General features: G+C 37.6%; 4 protein-coding genes and 1 non-coding gene across 6 annotated transcripts; 3 read left to right on the top strand and 2 right to left on the bottom strand.

Annotated features, from left to right (window-relative positions):
* The first annotated feature begins 327 nt into the window (after positions 1 to 327).
* Positions 328 to 3,169, top strand: LOC147865272 (pentatricopeptide repeat-containing protein At1g11290, chloroplastic-like). Its single transcript, XM_087318058.1, has one exon. The coding sequence runs from the start codon at positions 408 to 410 to the stop codon at positions 2,415 to 2,417; it is 2,010 nt and encodes a 669-aa protein (XP_087174184.1). The 5' UTR covers positions 328 to 407; the 3' UTR covers positions 2,418 to 3,169.
* A 1,762-nt stretch (positions 3,170 to 4,931) lies between these two features.
* Positions 4,932 to 5,004, bottom strand: TRNAR-UCU (transfer RNA arginine (anticodon UCU)). The gene has a single exon. It is a non-coding gene; the product is annotated as a tRNA-Arg (tRNA).
* Positions 5,005 to 5,151: 147 nt separating this feature from the next.
* LOC147865270 (pentatricopeptide repeat-containing protein At3g53360, mitochondrial-like) lies at positions 5,152 to 7,306 on the top strand. The gene has a single exon (XM_087318057.1). It carries the CDS (start codon positions 5,152 to 5,154, stop codon positions 7,258 to 7,260), a length of 2,109 nt encoding a protein of 702 aa, XP_087174183.1. The 3' UTR covers positions 7,261 to 7,306.
* Positions 7,307 to 10,221: 2,915 nt separating this feature from the next.
* Positions 10,222 to 13,345, top strand: LOC147865269 (putative methylesterase 11, chloroplastic). The gene is made up of 5 exons (XM_087318056.1): positions 10,222 to 10,731; positions 11,794 to 12,027; positions 12,113 to 12,256; positions 12,350 to 12,481; positions 12,821 to 13,345. The coding sequence occupies exons 1-5, from the start codon at positions 10,252 to 10,254 to the stop codon at positions 13,115 to 13,117; spliced, it is 1,287 nt and encodes a 428-aa protein (XP_087174182.1). The 5' UTR covers positions 10,222 to 10,251; the 3' UTR covers positions 13,118 to 13,345.
* A 6,957-nt stretch (positions 13,346 to 20,302) lies between these two features.
* On the bottom strand, positions 20,303 to 24,471 carry LOC147865268 (uncharacterized). 2 transcript variants are annotated; one of them, XM_087318055.1, is made up of 6 exons: positions 23,773 to 24,471; positions 23,285 to 23,474; positions 23,061 to 23,242; positions 22,734 to 22,880; positions 22,299 to 22,511; positions 20,303 to 21,567 (listed from the first exon to the last, which is right to left on the bottom strand). In XM_087318055.1, the coding sequence occupies exons 1-6, from the start codon at positions 24,454 to 24,456 to the stop codon at positions 20,473 to 20,475; spliced, it is 2,511 nt and encodes an 836-aa protein (XP_087174181.1). In that variant the 5' UTR covers positions 24,457 to 24,471; the 3' UTR covers positions 20,303 to 20,472. The 2 variants fall into 2 exon arrangements, with proteins under 2 accessions (XP_087174181.1, XP_087174180.1); XM_087318054.1 differs by having other exon boundaries at positions 23,061 to 23,474.
* Positions 24,472 to 24,678: the final 207 nt, after the last annotated feature.

The following is a 24,678-nucleotide window of genomic DNA, read 5'->3' as shown; positions in this document are numbered from 1 at the left end:
TTAAGAGGTAGGCGTGCTTATATTAAAACTAAGGCTAATCATTTTGACAAATTATTGATTGCTCTCCAATTAGGAAAGCCATATTCCCCTAAATTGGTCAAATTAGAAGCTTAATTTGCTCATTAACTTCTATCATTTAGGAGAAGTATTGATCAACATTCAAATACCCACATTAGTTCTACAATGGGCATTTGGGAAAGTAACAACTACAAGTAAATAGTCAGGGGTATAAACGAAAAAAACAAAAGCCTACTTAGGGGCATTTCCAGAGAAATAATGAAAACATCACAGATTTGCTTCACACAAAATATGTTTGTGAGAAATCCTCTTGTCAGAATGCATAAACCCATGTTAATTAGTCTGCAAATAGATGAAATTTAATTAGTCTGCTAATCCATGGTTCTACCATGGCCACAGTCCACCCACCTCTGCAAAACCAAGAGTTGAAGGAATGTGTAGCCTTACTCAAGGCTTATGCTAAGAGGAAAGACCTAAAGAAAGGTACTTCTCTACATGAGGATATAGTGAAGAAAGGTTTAATGCAAATTAACCCCTTCCTGTTAGGAAGCTCTTTGGTGAGTATGTATGCGAAATGTGGTTCATTGGATAAAGCACAAATAATGCTTCATGAGCTTTCAGCCCGAGACACGGTCACTTGGTGTGAACTCATCACCGGATATACCCATCAAGGGCAAGGCCACCAAGCCTTTGATTGTTTCTATAGAATGCAAAATGAAGGAACCTCCCCAGATTCTATCACATTCATTTGCATCTTGAAAGCATGTGGAAGCATGGGTTACCTTCATAAAGGACAGCAAATCCATTCTGAGATCGTTAATAATGGCATGTTGGGGAAAAGCACAATTTTGGGCACTTCTTTGATGGACATGTATGCTAAATGCGGTGATCTTCGGAAAGCTCAAGAAGTGTTTAATGAGGTTCCTATCCATGATGTGGTCTCTTGGAATGCATTGATATCGGGTTATATGAATCACGGGCATGCCGAAGATGCATTGATGTGTTTTGATCGAATGCTGAACGATGGTCTTCACCCAAATGCAATCACTTTCACATGTATTCTGAAGGCATGTGGACAGACCCATGCAATCGATAAGGGTCATTGGATCCACAACGAAATCCGGCAGGCAAGAATGCTCGAGAAAGACATTGTCCTCTCCACGGCATTGGTAGATATGTATGCTAAATGTGGAGCTTTAGAGAAGGCTCAGGAAGTGTTTGATGAGCTTCTGGATAGGAATGTAGTCTCTTGGTCTGCACTTATTGCAGGGTTTTCACACCATGGACATGAACAAGAAGCTATCAATTACTTTGAAAGGATGCCTAATGAGGGTGTTTCACCGAATACAATCACTTTTGTTAATGTTTTGACAGCTTGTCTTGGCGCCATCAATGCTTTTCATAAGGGGCGAAGAATTCACTGTGAGATAGAGAGTAGACAGTTGTTGTTAGAAGAGAATATTGAGCTCGGTAATGCATTGATTGATATGTATGCCAAATGTGGTGAGATGGAAAGAGCCCAAAAAGTGTTTGATGAAGTACGAGTTCGTGACACAGTGTCATGGAATTCATTGATATCCGGGTTTTCCCAGCATGGGAAGGGTGAGGAAGCGATCCAATACTTCCAAAGAATGCAAGATGCCCACATTTCTCCAGATGTAATCACATTTGTTTGTGTCTTGAAGGCATGTGGGATGATCGGAGCTTTTGAGAAAGGAGAACGAATTCACGACGAGATCATTGCCAAGGGATTGCTGGGAAAAGAAACTACCCTTAGCACTGCTTTGGTGGACATGTATACGAAATGTGGGGCAATAGGGAAAGCGCAAGAAATCTTCAATAAGATTCCGATCCAAAATGTAGTCTCTTGGAATGCATTAATCTCGGGGTATGCTCAAAGGGGGCAGAGTGAGGAAGCTTTGGCTTGTTTCAGACGGATGCAAACCAAGGGTGTCTCTCCTGATCCAGTAACTTTTCTTTCTGTTTTGGTGGCTTGTGTCCATTCCAGCCGAGTAGAGGAGGGTGAAATGTATTTCCAAGATATGACCGAGAAGTATGATTTCACTCCCAGCATAGAACATGAGACGTGCATGGTTGATCTATATGGTGGAGCAGGGCTATTTGACAAAGCATTGGAAGTAGTTACTAAAATGGCATCGTGTGATTACCCAGTTTGGTGTGCTTTGTTGGGTGCATCCCAAAAATGGGGTAACGTCAAGGTTGGGAAATTGGCCTTTGAAAAGGCAAAACAACTGGATAAAACTAATAGCTCTGCTTATGTCATCATGAGTAATATTTATGCATGTGCAGGGATGCAAGAGGATTTCGAACAGATTGAGGCAATGAGAATGGAAAACATGCTTAATGAGAACCAAAAAAAGGGTGTAAAATCCTGTTAATGCATGCGATCATGTGATACGATTTACACTTTTTACTGCTTCTTCTTCCACTTCATGAAGGAAAGGCGCTGTTTGAAATCGTAACTTGAATCTTATCGGAAAACTAACTCTAGGCCTTCTTGATGAAAAGCTATGGATAATGCGGCGGAAGTTGCTTGCTTGCAGGGAAGCACTATGGTGATGGATGAAACCTCTGCTTCATCAACACGATGAAGACCATTAACACTACTTATCGGATACGGTAAAGTCAGACAGCCCAATGGGGGAGTTGGTAGCAGAAGCTAGACAATTGCTAATGGTCCAACAAGAAAAGAAAATAAGCGGATTGGTGTGGCCACATCCATTTTACCTCCCCATGATATCTGAATGAGAAGAGTAGACAAATCAAGAAGGCTATATATATAACCTTTCATAACGGACAACTTTCGGAATTTCTGTAAGTGCATTTTAGCACCATTTTTGCCCACACAGGCATTTTGTAGATCAACATTCCTTTTGGTGGGGTATATAGCCTCATATTGAGGTTTCCCACTAGTGAAAATAAGTCATTACTAAACAACAAAACAAAGGATGGTAAACAAATTTGTTATGAGAATAGTAGGAAGGCATTGGAACTGAACCTCGCCTTCCTTGATGATTTGTTTGTTAGTCATTAAGATATGTAAGCTTGAGTTCTCTTTCATGTATCATCAAATGTAACTCTCGACAATCTCTGATAAGAACATATGTTAAAAGAGTATTATATATGGTCCCTTATATATGGTGGCTATTGACAAATATATATTAGGTTGTGGAAATTCATTATAAGACTGATTTTTTCTAGTGAAAAACCATTTTCTTCTCGTCAAGTTCGTAGGGATCATAGAGGTGTTTTGACCATTTTGGAAATAACTTCTCTTGTTCCTGCAACACGATGTGGCATCGAGAAGTATAGTAGCTAGTTTAGTTTCACAACATCGACCTAAAGGTCTCCTATAATCAATCAACTAAAAGCATTAAAGACAATCAGAACGATTTCTGGAAGGTGATATATGGATCAGACAGACTATGCATGGTGATCTGGAACGTACTTATCGCAGGAATAATGAATGTACATTTCCTTACACATAATTGGTTCACTGGTACATCGAACTACCATTTTTGGACATTTTTAGACCATCTTGGTAAATTCCTCAAGCACAAAGCATCATTTTCCCTTATGTTTCCATTTCTTTGCCATCAGAGTGAAGCAAAAGTTACATGCTTTGGTGTTGGAACAGATTCAATAAGCTGCTGTGACACTAGTGACCATGGACATGCATGCCCACTTTGCCATTGGAGTGAAGCAAAGGATGCATTCTTTAATGTTGGAACAGATTCAAGAACCTGCTGTGACATTAGTGTGCCCAAAGGACATGCTTGGTCCTACGTTAACACACTATATATGACACTATAGTTATTGGAAAGATATCTTGGAATTTTATTCATTACCTTGAAACCATGCTTCTTCATTAACAAATATACTCACTCAGCTGGGGGCAGGCCTTTGTGAAATTGATGCATTTAGGGTTTATATATACAATCAACTAACTGTTATCATGATTGGTAACACTCTATTCAGCAGTATCCGATGAATGCACACACCCTGTAAATAAATTGCACAGCCATGGGGGGCCATTTCCATAAGAGGGGTGATAAAAAAGGATGGTAAAAAGTACCAATGGGCCCGGTTCAGTTTTGGTTCGGTTCGGTTCAGTTTTGGTGCCTTGGAAACCAAACCAAACCGTTTATTCATGATAAAAACTGAACCAAACTGTTTAAAAGCTATGAAGCCATTTAAACCAAACCGTTTACAGAAAAATTAGAACCAAACCCCAAACCATTTTTTATAGGTATCGATCATCATACTTATTATACTTATTATAAAGTTGTGTGAGAAAAATCATCATAAATTTGTTCATCATACTTACCATAAATTTGGTCATCATACTTATCATAAATTTGGTCATCATACTTATCATAATTTTGATCATCATACTTATCATATTTGATCATCATAAATGAAAAGGAGACTCTACATATAATGCATATAAAATTTAAAAGTTAAAACTAGGGTTTAAAATTAAAAGTTGAAAGTTAGAGCCTATAGGGATAATTGAGGAGTATTTTTTTACCTATAAACCTTTTAACCTTTAAACAGAACCACATAAACCCTAAACCGATAAACCGCGAAACCATGAAATTCGAAACTAAACCAAACCGAATTGTGACATTTGAAACCAAACCGAATTGTGACATTTATCTTCGAACCAATAAACCGTTATGCTACGGTTTAACAGTTCGTTTCGGCTCAACTGAACCGAACCGAATTGTGACATTGATCTTTGAACCAATAAACCGTTATGCTACGGTTTAACGGTTCGCTTCGGTTTGAGCCGAAACCAGGCCTATTGCCAGTAAAAAGGAAGGGTGGGATTTTCTACAAGAGAGTTTACCAAAAACGAGTTTTTTTCCATAAAAGCAGCAAAACGTGGACACGCCCGGTGGGACTCGAACCCACAATCCCTTGATTAGAAGTCAAATGCCTTATCCATTAGGCCACGGGCGCTTGAGGACATTAGACTATGATTTATAAAGTAAATATATATATGAGCATATACAAGAAAAACTCTGGCTCCTCTGGCACACTGGCACAATACGAAAGGTCTCTCATCTCTCTCTATCTCACACACACACACACACAGTAGTATAGTTTATGAGGAAAGCATGTGGCAAACTCCATAGCCATGGAGGAGCAGACCCATCACCTCATGATGCCACACTTCAAAAGCTCCGCTCCTTCTCAGAAACAGGGGACCTTGAACAATGCCTAGAGCTCCTAGAAAGTGAAGCCAGCAGACAACCCCTCCAAGACCAACGCATATACCTCTCTCTACTTAAACTATGCACATACCAAAAAGCTCAACCACAAGCAAAGAGGCTCTACACGCACCTTTCCCGGCACAACCTCCACATCTCACCATTCCTCGGCGAGAATCTGGTTCTATCTTTGGCGCGATGTGGCGCACTTCCGTGTGCTTTACGACTCTTTGGCCAATTGCCACACCGCACTGTCTTCTCATGGACAGGTCTCATCTCAGGATTTGTCGAGAACGGGCGCGGGCTGGATGCCATCCGCCTACATCGCCATATGATACGAGATGGCCATAACCCAGATAGGTACACTTTCTCGACACTTTTCAAGGCCATCGGCTCGATCCGGGATGTGAAAGCTGGGGAAAGCATGCACTCCCTAGCTAACTCTAGAGGTTTTGGTGCGGATTTATTTGTTGTCACTTCCATCTTGAGCATGTATGGTAAATGTGGGGATATCAGACAAGCCGAGGATTTGTTTAGTACCACTTTGTGTCGTGATCATGATGTGGTATGTTGGAACGCAATGCTCACTGCTTATGTCGATAACTCACAAGGAGAGAAAGCCTTGCTTTTGTACAGGCAAATGCAAGAGATTGGTATGTATCCACCTACCCATCAAACCATAGTTGTTGCCCTCCAAGCATGTGGTATGCTTGTGTCAGATCACAAGGAAAGCAGTATGATATTGGAAATTGGTGAGGGTTTGCATTCATTTGCTCGGAAGAATCATATCTTATCTCATGTGTTTGTTCATACTACCCTTGTTAGTATGTATGGAAAATGTGGTGCAGTTGAGAAGGCCGAGAATGTGTTCATTGGACAATCGAAGCATCACCTATCATTGTGGAATGCCATGATTTCGAGCTACGTAGAACAAGGCTATGGAGATCAAGCTTTGCGATTTTTTAGACTAATGCAAACCAAAGGAGTTATTCCTGATCAACGAACGTATGCAGTGACTATTCAAGCATGTGTGAACTTTGCATTGTTGAGAGAAAATTCTAGGCAAGTCTCGTTAGATGTTGGGCAAGCATTGCATACTGATGCTCATCTCCATGGTTTCTCTTCTGACACCTTTGTTGGAACTACTCTTATTAGTCTGTATGGTAAGATCGGGGAAATCGCGAAAGCAGAAGAAGTGTTCACACTATTGTCCAAGGCGGGGGGTGATGCCAGTATTCCATGGAACGCTATGCTTTCGGCATACATCGATCAAGCACAAAAAGAGAAAGTATTAACTCTCTATAAACAAATGGAGAAGGAGGAGGTCACTCTAGATGTTACTTCATTGATATGTATCCTACAAGCTTGCAATGAAATGGGTAGCCTCAATACTTGCTATAGCATACATTTTGCCATCATATCAATGCATCATGATGATGATGTATTTCTACGGAGTGCCCTCATACATGGGTATGGTGGCTCAGGAAGCATGGTAGATGCAAGTTCAGTTCATGATGGGATGCCAAATCTAGATAGTGTTTCAATGAATGCATGCTTAGCCGGCTATGCAGGTGAAGGGAACTATGGAGAAATTGTGCAAATGTTCGCCCAAGGTCACTGTGTAGGAATCAAACCCGATGGTATAACATTTGCCTCGGTGATGTCGGCATGTAACCATGCCGGCCGAGTCTCAATTGGGATACATTACTTTGTTTCGATGACCGAAGATCATGACATATCTCCCGATTCAAGACACTATGTGTGTGTTGCCGACCTTCTTGGACGTGCCGGAGATTTCAAAAGGGTGGAAGATGTTGTGCATAGGATGTCATGTAAGGTGGACTTGAGCATGTGCTTGTTTTTGCTAGGTTCGTGTCGAATGCATGGAAATGTGGAACTTGCAAGAGAAATGTTCGAGCATGTAGTGAGTCTCGAACCGATGCAAGCCACTGCATATGTATCTATGTCGAATATTTATGCTGAGGCACAAATTGTGTCTAAATGAAGAAAGGTCTTTCGGGGTGAATGAAATTGCATCATTTTTTTTAAGATCACTATATGTATATACTTTACTCTCTTTCATCTCCCTTTAGGTTTCTTTATACTTTCTTTGCTCTCCCCCTTATCTCTAATCTAAACAAACAACCCATCAAAGCAAAGGGTGGAGGTCATTCAGCTAAAGGGAATCGTTCATTGGGAATGCAAGACTTGCTGATTCGATCAACAAATTTCTGTTCTCAAGAGAGCAAACAAAGAAAACAACTTAGTGGAATTCTTTCAAGGTGATGACCATAACTTAACATTCCTTCACTCTTAGCCTATCATATAGGCTTTCTTTTATGCAATAATAGAAGGGTTTGATCACCTACAGTATTTCTCACATGTAAGCATAGTATAAAGGTTTCTTCTTGCTTTCGTTCAGAATTGAAGGGAATGTGGCGATTATCAAGGGATCAACCTAACAATGGTACATAATGTGTACCCTATGTTGAGAGATGGCATTTGTTTTTGTATTATCACAAAGGTATATGATGCTTTACCACAATTGTCAAGATGCAACCGAATACATGTGCATATCCATGAGTGACACAAATTACATTCAAATTTTATGGCACCATCAACCAATGTTGAAATTCAATTATTTTCTCTTTGTATTAATCAGGCACTCTCATCAATCCAGCTTCCAAAATATATCCATATTATAGATCCAAAATATATCCATAATATATACCAATTGAAATTCATTGTCACCAATCCCATTCAAGAAAATTTGAAGCTTTCAATTCTTGAATGGTTGTACATATCCATATCAAGGGAAGGTTTAATCTTGTGTTAACAAATTTGAAACTTGTGCTAGTCACAAAGTGGTTTTCTAAATGTCTACCTAATATGGTTGTGTAATTGAATATTATGCAAAATAAGACATAAGAGACACATGATGCTCGGGAAGAAGACGACATAAACAAATGATGTAAGTTACACATTATCATGCAATAAAAAGCATACTTTAAAAAATTTGTTATCCAAACAAAAAAAGGAAAGAGACACTCTATGAAAAAGGCGTAAATTTTGCCGGCTTGCCATGAATATAAATTTGTGTTATGGTTGACTAAGACGAAAGAAATCAAAAGTTAAAAGACCAAATAGGATAAGAGTTTGGAAGTGAGAAGGAAATCGAATCATTCCTATTCAAAGAAAATATAAAGAAATGCATTCACTAGAAATTAGAATGAGTTAAATAACTTGAAGTTATGTGTAATCATATGGCAAGATTTTATAAACTTCACTTTTAGTTGGGGGAGGGAATGCTTAGGTATGACAATGCATGACCTTTCTACATACACATAAATGAAATTGTGTATCAGACCTCGAGTTCTCCCTCCTTGTTGAGGCAGTCATTCTCTTTCTCTCTTCTCTTATGATCTTCTTTTGCTACGTTGTTACCAAAAGACATTATCATCAGCTTCCTCAACACCCTTCAAATTCATAAACCCCTTAGCTAGGGAGATCATCAAAATTTAAGGGCAAGCAAAAAAAGTGACTTTCTAGGTTGTGGAAATACTATTACAAATTTAAAGAATTAGAATTGTTCTAGAGTTTTTTATATCCTTTGCTTTCCATAAACCCATGCAATTGGTACTATTTAGATGAAAATGACATTACTATGAATGTTTTTTGATTGTGTAACACTCCAAATGTTTGAATTCCGGAAATGTCGTATGAGGTGATGATTCCAAGGGTAGGTGAAACAAGAGGAATACTAGAGAATTAAGGATCTAATAGATATTTTGGTTAAGCTATAATCAAATAAAGGATTTAATGTGTGGAGACCTCACTCTTCTTGATGAATTTCTCATTGAGAAAAGATGAATTTGTGGCTTGAGGCGAGCTGTTCATATCTCTCCACATCACTTGATTGTTTTATTTGTCTATGAAGAATTTGATACCAACCTTTTATGTTAATAACACACATCTATGATTTCAACTAATCAGTAAGATTGTAGGTTTACTAAAAGGATAGCAACAAACATTGTCAAAGAATATCATCATATCCAATGTCTTCTAACGTGCAAGGCCTTTTCTTTGATGTGTAAGCTCACATTTGAGAGAGATGTCGGCATTGATTTCCCACCCAACCATCCAAACATGTAGTCTTGACCAAATGCAATTACATTGCAGCTCCCGTCTTATCAATTCTAATTGCTAGGGCGCCCATTAGAAGTTTTATACGATCGTGCATTACATGTTACATAGCATAAAATCAATGGATTATTTGGAAAGAATATGTGAAAAGAGTTAGGAGCAAAGAACAATGAGAAGATGTCTCTATACATATATACATATATGTATGTATAAGAATCTTCGATTTTTGAATGAAAGCTTGGTTATTCAATGCAATAAGAAGCTCATGTGGGTGCTCTATACATTTGTACATATATACATTATATGTATACATATATATGTATATGTATAACTTATAAGAATCTTAGATTTTTGAATGAAAGCTTGGGATTCAATGCAATAAGAAGCTCATGTGGGTGCTCTGTTTCTTCTGCTCTGTTCATTACACACAGAGCCCTATGTATATATGTGTGTATGTGTGTTTTCATGATGATGGGTTCTTGGAGATCCATGAAAAAAGAATATTCCCCCCCCCCCCCCCTCCCTCTTGATGTTTACACCCTACCCCTCAATTAAACAAACCAAAAATTCCATTTAAATACTATATGTGAAAAAAGAAGCCGCAGAGATCTCAGATCAAATGATTAAATTAAAATCAATCCATTATATAATTGTGTATATTATTCTCTCTGTCTCTCTCTGTCTCCACTGAGAAACCCTAGAAAGAAAGAGCATTTCCTGCGTGGCTGCTGCTGTGTGGTACATTCAAACCTTTATTCCTTCCTATCAGGGATGAATATGCAGAAGATGAGGAAAGAAAAAAGAAGAAAAGGAGAGACCATTTCAGATTTTTTGTGCAATCGAGAAGAAGAACATGGGTCATGGCTTTTCTTGTGTTTTGCCATTGGAGAGAGAGAGGAGGAAGAGGGGCGATTCACTCAAGGAAGCTCTAAGCTTAAGGTCTAGCATTAATCGTTGTAGTAGAAGCAGTAGTAATCACAGTAGTAGCATCGGTAGAAGTAGTAATCGAAGAGGAATTAATGGGATGAAGAAAGCAAGTTATGAAGAAGAAGAAGAAGAAGAAGCAGGAGAAGAAGAAGGATTTGTGCAGAAACAACAGCAAGCATTAGCTATGATTCTTCTTCAGCAGCAACTTAGGTTCGAAAGATCGACTTCGGTTCGGACCCGAAGAAGTACGACTCCAAAACAACACGGTTCTTCTTCTTCCTCCTCCTCCACTACTACTGCAAATGCTATTAATACTAATAATGCCGTAGCGAGAAGCTCGAGTGTTCGTGTCCGCCATCCTGATGATCCTGTCTTGCAACCCCATGAACTCATCTCCACATTAAAGGTTTGGTTAGCACACTTCCTCTTAACAAATTCTTGATTCAGAATACATGGCAAAAGTTTCCAGCATATCTTAGATTAAGTGTAGTTCAAAATGTCTTTACTATTGGGTTCCTTTTGTGTTATCTATACATTATTAGGTTTGAGCATTTGTTTCCCACCATGATTCTGGCCACTCTGTGGATTAAGATCTAATGTTATGAGGTTGTATTAGCAGTGAGCTTAATTCATTCTTTATTCTTGTCTACCTTCATATAAATATAAGAGGTCTTGGATATTCTTTTTGGCACTAAGATCAATTCGAACCGGAACCTCGTAATGTCGAATGCACTGACATAGAAAAACATGAGAGAAAGTGTGGGTCTTTCTGATGTCCCATTCCAAATGAGAATTATTCATCTTTGACATGAACTCCTTCAACAAAATCATAGCCTGGGCTTCCAACTGCATGAAGTTAGCTTCTTTAAGCAATCCCTCAGGCAATCTCTGTTTGATTGTCTACAACTGAGAGACATCACACTGCATAATTTACACTCTTTACTTTAAGTGTTTCTAAGCCCTTTAGTGTCTAATCAACACTTGTATACTTCTCTTTTTTCTTGTTGGGGTTTCACCTCACTTTGAGGTTTCCCACTAGTAATAAAAGTGATACTAAAAAAAAATCATATCCTGGCCTTCCAAAACCTCAGGTACAGGACAAACTCACATGACCTAAAGTTCCATGTACAAGGGATTGTAACCCTCTCTCGTGAAGCCATGATCTACATCATGAATATTAAGTAGAATAAACTCGATAAATTGATTCCCCTTGAGACTGTATGGTTAACCATTCAAACCCTGGAAAGTTATGTGATATCGGGAAATATTTCTAAACCTTCTTGCATACTTTTGGGAAACATGCCTGAAGATCCGCTCCTTTCCAGTACATTGGAAAACTCTCAAACTTCTTGTGTTTTTTAAAGTTTAGGTTGTTTTTCTTTGATTTCATATTAACTTGATGTACAAGATCCATCCACTCATGGTCTCTGCACCTTGTGTCTGTGTTTATATATACCTCTACTCGCAGGAGGGTTCTCTTAGCGTTGAGACAAACCACTTTTTGCTCATTCATGGTGGTGGATTTGGAGCTTGGTGTTGGTACAAGCTCATTGCTACACTTGAAGGAGCTGGGTTCATTGCGGATGCAATCGATTTATCTGGTTCCGGCATTGATTCTACTGATCCTAACTCAATACTTGGTCTTGACATCTATACAAAACCCTTAATTGATTGGCTCAAGAATCTCAATGAAACAAAGAAGGTTTTAATTGTTAGCTCTCTTATTTATGACCAAATATTCCATCACATTTGGATTCATATAACGGAAGGATGGTTTTGTTGTGTAGGTTATATTGGTGGGTCATGACATCGGAGGGGTTTGTATATCATATGCAATGGAGATGTTTCCAAGAAAGATTGCAAAATCCATATTCATAAGTGCCACTATGATTACCAATGGGCAAAGAGCCTTTGATGCATTTTCTCTTCAGGTCAGGTTGTACCTGAATGTGATTAGCGTCCTAGTAATCTTAAGTGTTTTGATTGGTTATATTCATGTGAATGTTATGTTAATGAAATTTCAGGTGACACCCGACGATTTATTATCGAATGCCCAAGTACTCAATTATGCCGACAAGGATTCTCAGTCACCTACATCCATTGTGCTAAACAAAGATTACCTAAAGGATTTGTTCTTTAATCAAACTCCTGCCAAGGTTTCCTTTTTATGCACATATATGCTTGGGTCTTTACTCTCTTTGTATGGCGTATGTCGTTGCATGGATTGACTTAAAAGGGACAATAACAATAACAATAATGCATGGCATGTGCGAAAAGCATTGATATGCATGAACTTAGTGTATATATGCATGGCAATGAAGACATTCAGTATGTGAAAATGGTATATACATGCATGGCATATATAGAAAACCAATTTGAAGTATACGGTGTATATACGCATAGTATTGTAAAAAGACCTAAATAAGTGAACTTCATATACATGCACGGTGAATGTGTGGGAAACAAAACTTTAAAATGCTTAGTGGTACTAACAGGATTTTGCTCTTGCAATGGTATCGATAAGGCCCATTCCTTTTGCTCCAGTGATGGAAAGAATCTCACTTACCCTGGAGAACTACGGTTCTATACCACGCTTTTATGTCTCGACAACAGAGGATCGAGCATTGCCTTCCTCAGTCCAAGAGAATTTAGTGAATCTTAACCCCCCAAATCGAGTGTTTAAGCTCAAAGGTAGTGACCACTCTCCCTTCTTCTCTAGGCCACAAGCACTATTTAAGGTTCTCCTCGAGATTGCGCAACTTGACGGGAATAAGTCTGAAGATTCTCAATAATATACACAGGCATTGTTATGTGATGATGATAATGATGACAACAATGATTTTGGTGATGATATATTCATGATTGATAGGGATGATTCTATTGCAACCCAACTTACTCATCAAATTTGCCTGATTTGTGAACATTGTAAATCTTTCACAAGAGTTTTTTTGGTGCCAAACTATTAGAGATCAATGAGGGCTTCATTAAACCGAGCAAGCAACAAAATTGATTGAACTATAGTAATGTAAGTATCAAGTAAAATGCACGTCCCATTTTCAGGCAAACTTGGAAAAAATCTATTAATGTTACCTTATCACAAGCAAGTAGTTTCTATCTCAACATTTCCTAACTCAGCTGTCCATATCTTCTTGTGTTGGGTTTGATTGTTGGATGTTTAATGAGGAATACTATAACCACATTATTGGCAATTTATTATGGGCAGATTATATCAATACAAATATTTTGATATATTTTGGGTATTGTAGGGATTAGAAAGGGGCCATCTTTTATTGGATCAAGCCTTTTTAACATCATATAAGTTTTGTTCTTATGCAGTTCTACAATTTCACTAGGACAACATAATATAAATCACATCTTTGAGGTTGCACCTTTGCCAAGAATATATGCATACACAATAATTGATGTGCTCCCCTCACACAAACTTATTTGAATCTCAACTTAATGACTTACATTATTAAAGAATATCTCAATTCTCCGAAATATTGATATATACATTTGTTGCTGCTGCATTCTAATGCAAAGCTAGATTTCATAGATCACTATGAAGTAAGGTTGCAATGAGACAAAGATAGGATAGATGATGATGAGGGTCTATTATGGTCCTCTAAAACCAAGTAATGTCATCCTTCTTACTTTCAATGGCATATGGATGAAAATATATGGTTGCACGCTTGTAACTGTAAATAGGTGTCCCAATTTTGGGTTGATGATGACCTAGATAGAGAGCGTGATGACAAACAAGAATGGAAGACATTAAATTATGCCTATGAGACCTAAAAGTGAAGGTACATTAAATATTGTATCATTGCAAAGGTAGGATCGAAAAGCTCTTGAACTAATCGATATATTGATCTTGTAATGTTGGAAATATGGTGCTTTACAAGTCGATCAAGACAACTCAAATGTTCAAGCATAACCATTTTTGCCATTGAATGATATGTTGTGTAGAACCTTCGTATTGAAAGACCATTAAATGTGACGTTGTAGATCGAGTGCATGAATTCTAGTTCGTTACCTTTGTAAAGAAAAGGCGAGGGTTATCTTTAATTGAACCCCCTTGCTATTTTGTGGAAGAAGCTTATTTCTCTTAATCAAACATTGAGTCTGAATTAATTTCTTCATAATCGTGTCATTTTATTATAGTTAATAGATTAGTCCCGTCTTCTATGGGTAGACTATTAGTATGAAATGCTAACTTAGTAATGGATATGCCCTTATCAAATTTACAAGCAAGAGACCTTTCTATCAATCCATGTACGGTGTACCCAATCAAAAAATACAAGCAGATAGAGATACAAGAATTGTCGTCACTATATGTTAAATACATACAGGAAAGCAATTGAAAGTTGAGAATGCAATGTGTATCTTTAACAAATACAAGAGAACATCTACACGCAATGGAAAGCCAAATCAATTTCTCTCACTTTTATAAGCAAAACAAAAAAGATGAAAGAAGGTAACATATATTGAAATTCTGGTGCCTATGCAATCAAGATCGTCCAATTAAGAGTTGAGAAAATTAAGAAAGTCATTTCATCAAACAAGAAAGAAATCATTGCAGAGCAATGTTTTTCTTTCATTTGCAAAAGAAATATCACATGCAAATATATCCTAGTACTCTCTCTTTTTGTCTTTACCAATCCATATATGGAAACAAAACATACAAACACATAAAGAATCAGAAACACTTATGACCACAAGCTAGTAGCATATTATCAATATTATCCCTTAACATTGCAAGAAGACTAAATATATTAAGAGATCACATGCAATGATACCCTATTGTCTTTCTAATCCATTTCTCAATAGAGAATGTGTTGGCTCCTCATATGGCAAGGATCATTGCCTTGCTTTTCCATTCTCGAAAGTAAACATAAAGCTACATCAATCTTATGAAAGAAATTGATGTGTAGAAGTTGTAACCGACAAAATATATGTCACAACTCACAAAAACGTGAAGGATTACACACGCCACCAACATGAGAAAGTATGCCTTAATAATACGGTATACCAACAATATCTCAAAAGCCTGTCGAATACAAGTGTTGGATATGTCGTATAATTATCGAATTCTACAAAAGGACAGACCTTGGGATTTTCATAATAGTATATGATATTCTACAATATTTTCAACTCCAACTTTTTGCTCAAACAAACAAAAACCATTACCATTGTACCGAAGCCTATGTGGTAATGGTAATGGTTTTTGTTTGTAATGGTTTTCGGCAACTAGGAGGATGAGAAATAAGTCTATGCAATAGGCATGTGAAAATTCGAAGAATGTCAGTGTGTTGACAAGAATATAGAGGAAGTTGATAAGACAACACAAGGTAGTCGGCAACTAGGAGGATGAGACATAAGTCTATGTAATAGGCATATGAAAATTCGAAGAATGTTAATGTGTTGACAAGGGTATCACAAGAGATAATAGGATAATGACAAATGTGTCCTATATTGATATTTTTGTAATAAAAAAAACCATGACCTAGATTTAAGACATCCTTGACGATGTGTCCACTAACTAAATTTACTAGATGTATGTCGTTACTTCCCCATTTCTGTATAAATATCATGACTATTATTTTGTTTTCTCTAAGTTGATTGCATTGTCTACATCGTGCCAATATGTACATACTTGATGTATGGAGGTGTCTCTGGAAACCTCTATTTTTTTTTTCATACTACTCTCAATAAACTCCCACTCTACCTAGACTTAACACCAATTGGTATGCAATTGCAATGCAATTGAGTAGATTTTATAGTATCTTCGTGTAGACTACACGCCATTTAATCTAGTTGTATTCATTAAAGTATATGATGCCTTGGAGAAAAAGTTGTTCTACTAATGAGTTGAATTGTATTTAGTTTATTTGTATTCATTAAATATATGTTTTTTTCAATGCTTTTGAAATAACTTCATTCCCTTCGCATACACCAACACCACCACCCCATTGTCTATTCTAGCATACTTTACGAGGGTAAGTACATTAAAATTACAAGAGTAAAGAGAAGATGAACCTATAACAATAAGCAATGAGCCGAGTACCTAGAGGAGGCTAGGAAGGTAAGGAGAAGAAAAACTACGGCAGCTTAACATCTTAAGAAAGTGTAGCTTGAGGTTATTATTTTGTGGGCTCCAAATGCTTGGAAATGTTAATTGAGTTAGTACTCCAAGATACTTATTTAAATGTCATTAACAAAACAAGTGCAAATTTACAAGTTGTAAGTGTGATAGTAATAACCTTGAATAACTAAAATAAATGCTTGTAGTTTATATCTAGGAGAAAGGAGCAAATTACAGTATTAAGTTTCAACCATACAAAAGAAGTGAATGATGTGACCTAGAAATTCGACAAGAACATCCTATTTTTGTCTAAAGATGGTGGAAGTTAGCTTACATAAGTTGTTATAATGACAAACCCAAGGTTTGAATTCCTAAAGGCTAAGGAGTCTGATGATTGCAGTTTGGCAATCCCTAAGGTGGTAGGGGGCTCCATGAGTTGTCGGCTTTCATGACAAGAGGCAAGCACTAAGAAATGTAATAATGAGGACCACCACGTTGTGAATGATGGACTCTAATGAGTGTGTATAGATTGTAGAGAAAGTGGTACCGTTTATGAGTGAAGTTAGTACCTTGCATTGGGATTGTTTACAAGGGGAGTCGGTACCTTGCAAAGGGATTGTTTACGAGGGAAGCTTGTAGTTGGCAATGGGTCCCACGCAATTGAGGCCATTAGTTGTGTTGCTTCTTCCAACAATACTAGTTGTGAGGGTGTGATTAGATTTATGGCCCGATTGATGGGGCTCGAATAACAAATTATGCAAGGACATAAATGCATGTGGGTGCATAAATTAGGAAAGACATCATTTTAAAGAAACTAGTTTTTATATGGTAACGGTTGATGGGATCTAAAGAACTTAATTAGAAAACATTTTGTTGTTTATTTAGATGGTGTCATTTGATGATGGATGGTCCCTATAATGCCAAAAACTCCCAGGATAATATTTATTGATGTGCATTGGAACTTTGAGCAATGTAATATATCAAACCATTTGAATATAATAAACCATCCAACCTTATCTAGAGTTCCTTATCGACGAGGGGAAAATGCATATGTTTGAGTCAGAGTGTCTTTCCAAGTGATAGACTTGAGCTTTGTGTAAACAAAAAATTACCGGTTTTGGTTTTCGAAATTTCAATATCTAGCCGAGAGAGAGAGAGAGAGAGAGAGAGAGATGCCTCAAATGAGATGAACTTGATCTTATTGATGTAATCGAAACAAATTAGAAAAGAGAATTACTCTTCCTTGGGAAATACAATCATCATACGTTAAGTTAACATTTGGGATCTTTCCCTATACATACATCCATCAAGCTATGTTTTCGACCGGGTTGTCCATGGATGAGTTACAATCATGGCCTTGGGAATCAAATCCTCGAGTAAAGTTTAGTTTCAAAACTAAGTCGCACTATTGAGAAAGGACACTCTTCCTACCCATTGGAATCAAGATGACACCAAAAGTCATTGAATGTTAGGTGATGATCAAACTTAATGGAATTGATTTGAACTATGTATATAGTTGCACTCAAGACATGTCGGCAAAAGGATATTGAAGGAGTGATTTGTCTAATTCAAACTGTAACTTTTATTGAAGGAATGATTTGTCTAATTAGAAGTGTAACTATTATTGAAGGAATGATTTGTCTAATGAGAAGTGTCACTTTTTCTTAGGGGTTTCCTTGAGATAAAAAACTCTTAAGAAATGTTTCGTCAATTGTCGGTGGCCAAAGAGGAGATAAAGAGGGTATGTTATGTCCTATTGAAAAATGTGAAATTTAAAGGTAGCATTTCCACTTGAAATCGGCGTAACATACCCAAACCATGATAATGAGGAAAACGAAATAGACAAAAATCAACGGAAAGTAATTTATAAAGTGGACTATTTTCAATAAAAATATAATCCCTTGAGTTCTATGGATTGTTCATGTCATCTCATGAATTCGAATGAACACATCAAAGCATAAAAATGAAACTTGGTTTATTGCTAAAGAAACTTTTCTTAGACATTGTCCTCAAGCATGTAGTAAACACCAAGTAGTGTAAACCCCATCATGTGTAGGGTAGATATTATAATATTGCACCCACAATGACATCAAAATATCAACAATGGCCGTGTATAATCGTAATTAATTTCAATGATAACCTTGGTATTTTACTAATTCTCAACAATGTGTCCCTTATAACAAGGGTAAATATTATCAATCCTACAACTTACAAGATAAATGAGAATACAATATTGTATAATGCGTGTACTTGTTTTTGACCTAAGATATATTGCATGTCGACGAAATTAGGAAATTCATATATTCATGCATAAGGATGGGTATTGACATGACGGGCGGGGGTATGTGTGGTATTGATAACAGATCAACCGGAAATCCGTTTCAGATATTTCGAATGGATAGATAGATTATTAACATCCATGGGAAACTGGACATGAATCAATGGAATGAGGAGCGAGGATCAAACTTGGGTTCTATCTCGACGGTACAACGTTGTCACTACTACTTACTACTCCGGGCCAAACCACCACCAAGGCAAGAGGCAAGGGAGAAGGGAGGGGGGTATGATGGAGGAGGATATTGGATCATTTCAAAGGGGGTACAATTTCCCTTATAGATAGATACGTAAATTGTGATCTTCTATGTCATGGATGCCTAGGAGGCTAGGCTAGAGCTAGGGCTAGAATGAGAGAGAGAGAGAGAGAGAGAGAGAGAGAGAGAGAGAGACATGATAGAAAGGTCAGCTAATAATGGTGATAGTGAGTACATATAGATAGCTAGCTATCTAGCTATCTAGCTATACATATATATGTAATGAAGTGTGTGAAGCATGCAAAAGTGTGCAACAAACCAACAAGAAGAAAACACACATGATGTGAAAGGGTACAATTTGTGTGTGTAATGTGACATATTTTGTGACAACACATGAAATGTCTGCATGTGTGTGTATGTGTGAGTGAAAATGTGTGTGAGGATTTTCTCTTTCTTTTTTTAAATGGTAGTTTTTAACTTTTTTATGTTCTTATTCATTAGTTATTATGATGACATGGGCGTTCTCCAAATTTTCACATATTGCCCTCCATTATGCTCTGCTCTTTTGGTCCCTTTGTTTATAGACTCATTTCATCCAATGAATTGCTTTACACTCCTCCACTACTTCCACTTGTCTTCATTTTGGGGTTTCATGGAGTGTTTTGAACTCTTCCAAACCCTAACCCTTTTCCTTCATTACTCAATAAAATAACATAGAAAACCATGGACTTTGTTCTTGTCTCCATGCTATCTTCTTTTTATGGGGATTTGGTGACATTTGAACTTTCTCTCCCTCTCACAATCATCATAAAACCAATATATATATATATATATGTATGTATGTATGTATGTATGTATGTATGTATGTATCATTCATGTATGTATAAAGAGAGAAAAAAACAATAAAGCTCAAACTTCGATGATTCACACTTTTGTCATGTGTCAAATAAAATAAGTTCCTAACTTTCAATCCAAAAGTCACAATGGAGAGAAGAAAGGAACGAGAGACTCCCGCTCCTTTACAAGACGGAGTAACAAGTAACGATAAGTTTGAACCAGTTAGGACAAAGTTTGATTGGACAACATTACATTCAACAACATATACATGGATTACATATGTATGCTCCAGTTACATAAACAACCTCATGCAATGATTGCCCGCATCACTTTTGACATTAGAAACGCATTCAACCTACATTCATTCATGCATCTAGCGTAACAACATTATTACACTAGACCATGGAGGAACCACTCGTATAGTAAAACCATCCATCATCAACACCACCCATTGTACAACACAACAATCACGGGCCCTTGGAAAGATATTGTTATAACACACGGTAATTATAGAGTATTTCAGATTTACATAGAAAGTCGTCACATTCTTATTTACCATCTTCGTACACTAGTATCAAAATGCACATACAAATGTGTATATGTATTGGTTATAGATATCACCATTCATCCTTGTCTAGTGTGGGATATTAATGCTTGAACTTGGGTGTACAAATATCTTAGGGTTTCCTTAGGGCTAGATTTTGAATATGGAAGAGGTGGGTATATTGTTCGCAACCTCAGAAAAAGGGAACTTGGACGGTGTCGATGTCGGAGCCGTGGGGATATTCGGGGATTTAATGCTCTTCGACGATACAAAATAATCTTGATACTTATCATCATCCACCCGGACGCATCCGGTCACAAATCCATCTTTTCCTTCATATTGACATGCGGTATATGATATAAGACTCCCTGGCCGATTTTCCTTGTCACTAAGATTAATTAACCGTGCCTTCTTCCTTTCCACATTCCCAAAGTTGGTACCACGATATTCCACGCCGTTCTTTACTTTCTGGTTCCTTATAAAATGCATGTTAGGCACCACATCAATATCGACATCAATATCATCGTCACTTCTTGGTTTGTATTCCTTCTTAGGCCTTATCACTCGACTATCACTCGAAGAGCGATTCTTGCACGGATATTCATCTACCTTCGAGCCGGAACCACCCGACCCTTTACTAAACAACCGTTGATAAGTATGGCCGAGGCGATAGTAGTTACTTCGGGTAGATTTCTTCGTGGCAAGAGTAGTGTGTCCTACTACTACCTCATTGCTTGGGGGGACACCGTTCACATTGAAATCTAGCGCTTTCTTGATATTGGACTTGCTTAGTAAGTTGATCTTTTGGCTACCATGGTGTCCGAGGTCCACGCTGCTCCTACTGCTTTCGTTCCGGCTATGAACAAATGATTCGCAAAGCCGAGCCGAGTGTAGATCCTCAAGCGAACCGACGCTGTAACCGGCGAAGTTATAGCGGGGTGGTTTCTCGTCTAGCACACTGGTGCCGCATAAATTCTTCTTGATCTCGTCGACATCATACGAAACTTTGGGAAGTGACAATGGTGTCACCTCCCTAGGAAACAATAGAGTGTCGGTTCCATGGCATGGGTTTGACATCTTACCCATACCGTTGTCACTCCGCATCTCCATTGCCATATGCCTAGCAGCCTTAGTTGTTGTGTGTTGCTTCAGGTTCTGAAGCTTGAGCATCAAAAACTTCCTCTCCGTCCGAAGGGCCGCACATTCTTGTTCGGCATTCTTAGCCCGGGAGTACATTTCATGAGCCTACAACAATTTCAAGACAAAAATTAGTGCAGCAAGAGGGCATATACATATGTGTGTAGACACACACCACATGCACACATACAACATACAACATACATACAGACACATATATGTACATACATATATACATACATACAAACATATATCCTACATACATGCATGCATACCATCACATACATACATACATACATACATATATACACACAAACACACATACATAGATGCATACCATTACAAACATACATACATATCTGCATGTATACATATAATGATATACCATTACATACACACACACACACATACATATTGATATACCATTGCCTAGACACATACCATTACATACATACACACACACACACATACATACATATTGATATACCATTACCTAGACACATACCATTACATACATACACACACATACATACATATTGATATACCATTATCTAGACACATACCATTACATACATACACACACACATACATACATATTGATATACCATTACCTAGACACATTCATACATATACCATTACCTAGACACATACCATTACATACATACACACATGCTTACATACATGCATACATGCATACATATACCATTACCTAGACAGATTGCCATACATATATGTATACATTGATTGGCATACAATAAGATGTAATAATAGATATGATGGAATTGATCCAAAGTTCCTGAGAATTGAGAGAAGGTGAAGGTGTATCAATTGAATTGTACCGTCTCATGGAGTGAAAGAAGCTCTGCTTCTGCTCGGAGAGCCCGTGTCTCCCACTGCTCCCTCTCTCGACTCAGAGTAGACATCTCTTCCTGCAGGCTCCGCAGCACATCCTGCATTTGGGACCAGTGCTCTGACTCCACTCGCATTTGCTCCACGATCCGCCGGATCGTCGCTTTGCAATACATCTCTGGTTCTGGAGTTACTGCAAATTCCTGCATTTGAATGGGAATCGGGAATGGGGGCAACAAATTTAAATTAAAAAAGATTTAAGGATGTTTTTAAAACCTGAATGATTTTTACATATGAATCCCTAATTCGTTACCACATTCACAATCATAATAATAACCATCATAATCGGAATGATTTTTACATATGAATCCCTAATTCGTTACCACATTCACAATCGCTACAATATAAAATTTAGACTTACTCACCTCATCATCCAGCTGCCGTTGATCTTGTCCGTGCATTATGGATTGTTTGCCTGCGCTATCTCTAATTTTAGCTGCCATTGATCCTTGCTGCGAGTTCAAACCACCACAATTCTTGCACATACTATCTACTGACCTTGAATGATGATCCTGATAGTTAAAAAGTATAAGGAGAAAATCATCGGATTTCAAAAACCAATTACAGATAAATCTATATACTGTAACCATATGATCTCTCTATAATTGATGAAAAATAAATAATAATAAAAAAGATAACCAACATCGCATAGATTAGGGTTAGGTTTCAAGAGTAAGCCAATGAAATCTTACATGGCTCTTAACATATTGTCTAGCTGGAGAAGGTGTAGGGGAAGAAAAAGAAGAAGATGCAGGCGATGATGATGAAGCATTAACAAGGAGTAAATTCTGTAGCCTTTCTTGTAAAGCTTGGGTTGGGTCATCTAGCAGATCAATTGGGCGAACTATACTTGGAATATTGGATGAAACGAAATCTGTGACAAATTTATTATTATTATTATTATTATTATGATTACTATTATGATTAGAATTGAGCCTTCTCAATGCTTCATGAGCGAAATCGGGACTGCACTGCTTCATAGCCTCACAATTAGGTTCGACACTATTACTCATCATTTTCTTCTTCTTCTTCTTCTTCTTTTGATTGCTTTGATTACAGTTATGGTTGTTATTGCAACCATATTCGCCTGTCTTCTCCCCTGTTTCCTGCAATCAAATTCAAGCGAAAAACAAAGAAAAAAGATTTAATTCAACTGTGTTTAAACTTTAAAAGATAGAATTATAAATCAATAAAAAACTTCCCCAAGTGAAGAAAAGAAATTAGCAGTAAACATTAGCATGATTCAAATGTATTTTAAAATTCTTTAAGCAATCTGCTGCGAACAAGTACCATAATTATTAATCAGATCAGAAAATGGATTCAAATTTTTGATCCATTAATGTAAAAAAATACTGAGATTGTTCATTGAAAGAAAGAAGAAAGATGTGTGTCCGGGAATCGAACCTCAGACTCATCTTCGGGTGAATCTGTATAGTTGGTTGGTTTATCAGTCTTCTCATCATCACACCCCTGTCTCCATTTCCTGAGAACAAGTTCTTGCTCTGCTCTGAGCAGCTTGCATTCAGCTGACAGAAGCTCTGCTTGGATCTGAACCCAATAGTCTTCATCATACTTAACATTAGGGTTTTCTGTGTTTCTTCCCTCATGATCATAATCGACCTTAACACCATTGTTATTATTGGAACTTATACTCGAATATATCGATGAAGAAGGAGACCCCCCCGCGATGTAATTCGAATCCATTCTTCTATCCACATTACCCTCAAGTGTCTGATCTTTGAGCACATTACTGTAGCCAGACGATGACCTTTCATCAACGATCATCAGACTACGCAAGCCATGCTCACCATAATCCTCAGTGGCAGAAGGAATATGTTTCTTATGAAAAGGGGCCACTTTATCACTACAGAAGATGGGATTGATTCGAGTGTTTGCATTGAAATCCATGGGGGTTTCTGAGGGGTCAAGAAGGTTTAATTGCGATGTAGGCAATGAAGGTGGTTCAGATTTTCTTGTTCTTTTCCATAGCTTTCTGTTCTTATGGAAGATGGATTGCAGAGAAGAGGGAGGTTTATGATTATGGCTACTGGAGTAGGGGGAGATCATGTCTGGTTTTTCAGCAGACATACTGATTGATTCAAGTGATGGAGGGTTCTTTTCTTCCTTCAATTTCTTCTGCTTCAGCTATGGATGGATGGATGGATGGATGGATGGATGAACAGGAAATGGAAAAGAAAGATTCAAGCAAGAAAATGAGAGGGAAAATGGAGGAGAAAGGCAAAAATTAATAATAAAGGAAAGAACAGAACAGAACAGAACAACAAAAACAGAGTAAAAGTTTATTTTATT

Source organism: Azolla caroliniana, unplaced genomic scaffold (genome assembly GCF_043228905.1).
Source record: "Azolla caroliniana isolate FFs.n. ecotype wild unplaced genomic scaffold, voAzoCaro1.0.p SCAF_4, whole genome shotgun sequence".
Lineage (NCBI taxonomy): Eukaryota > Viridiplantae > Streptophyta > Polypodiopsida > Salviniales > Salviniaceae > Azolla > Azolla caroliniana.
This window is presented reverse-complemented; position numbering and strand designations above follow the sequence as displayed.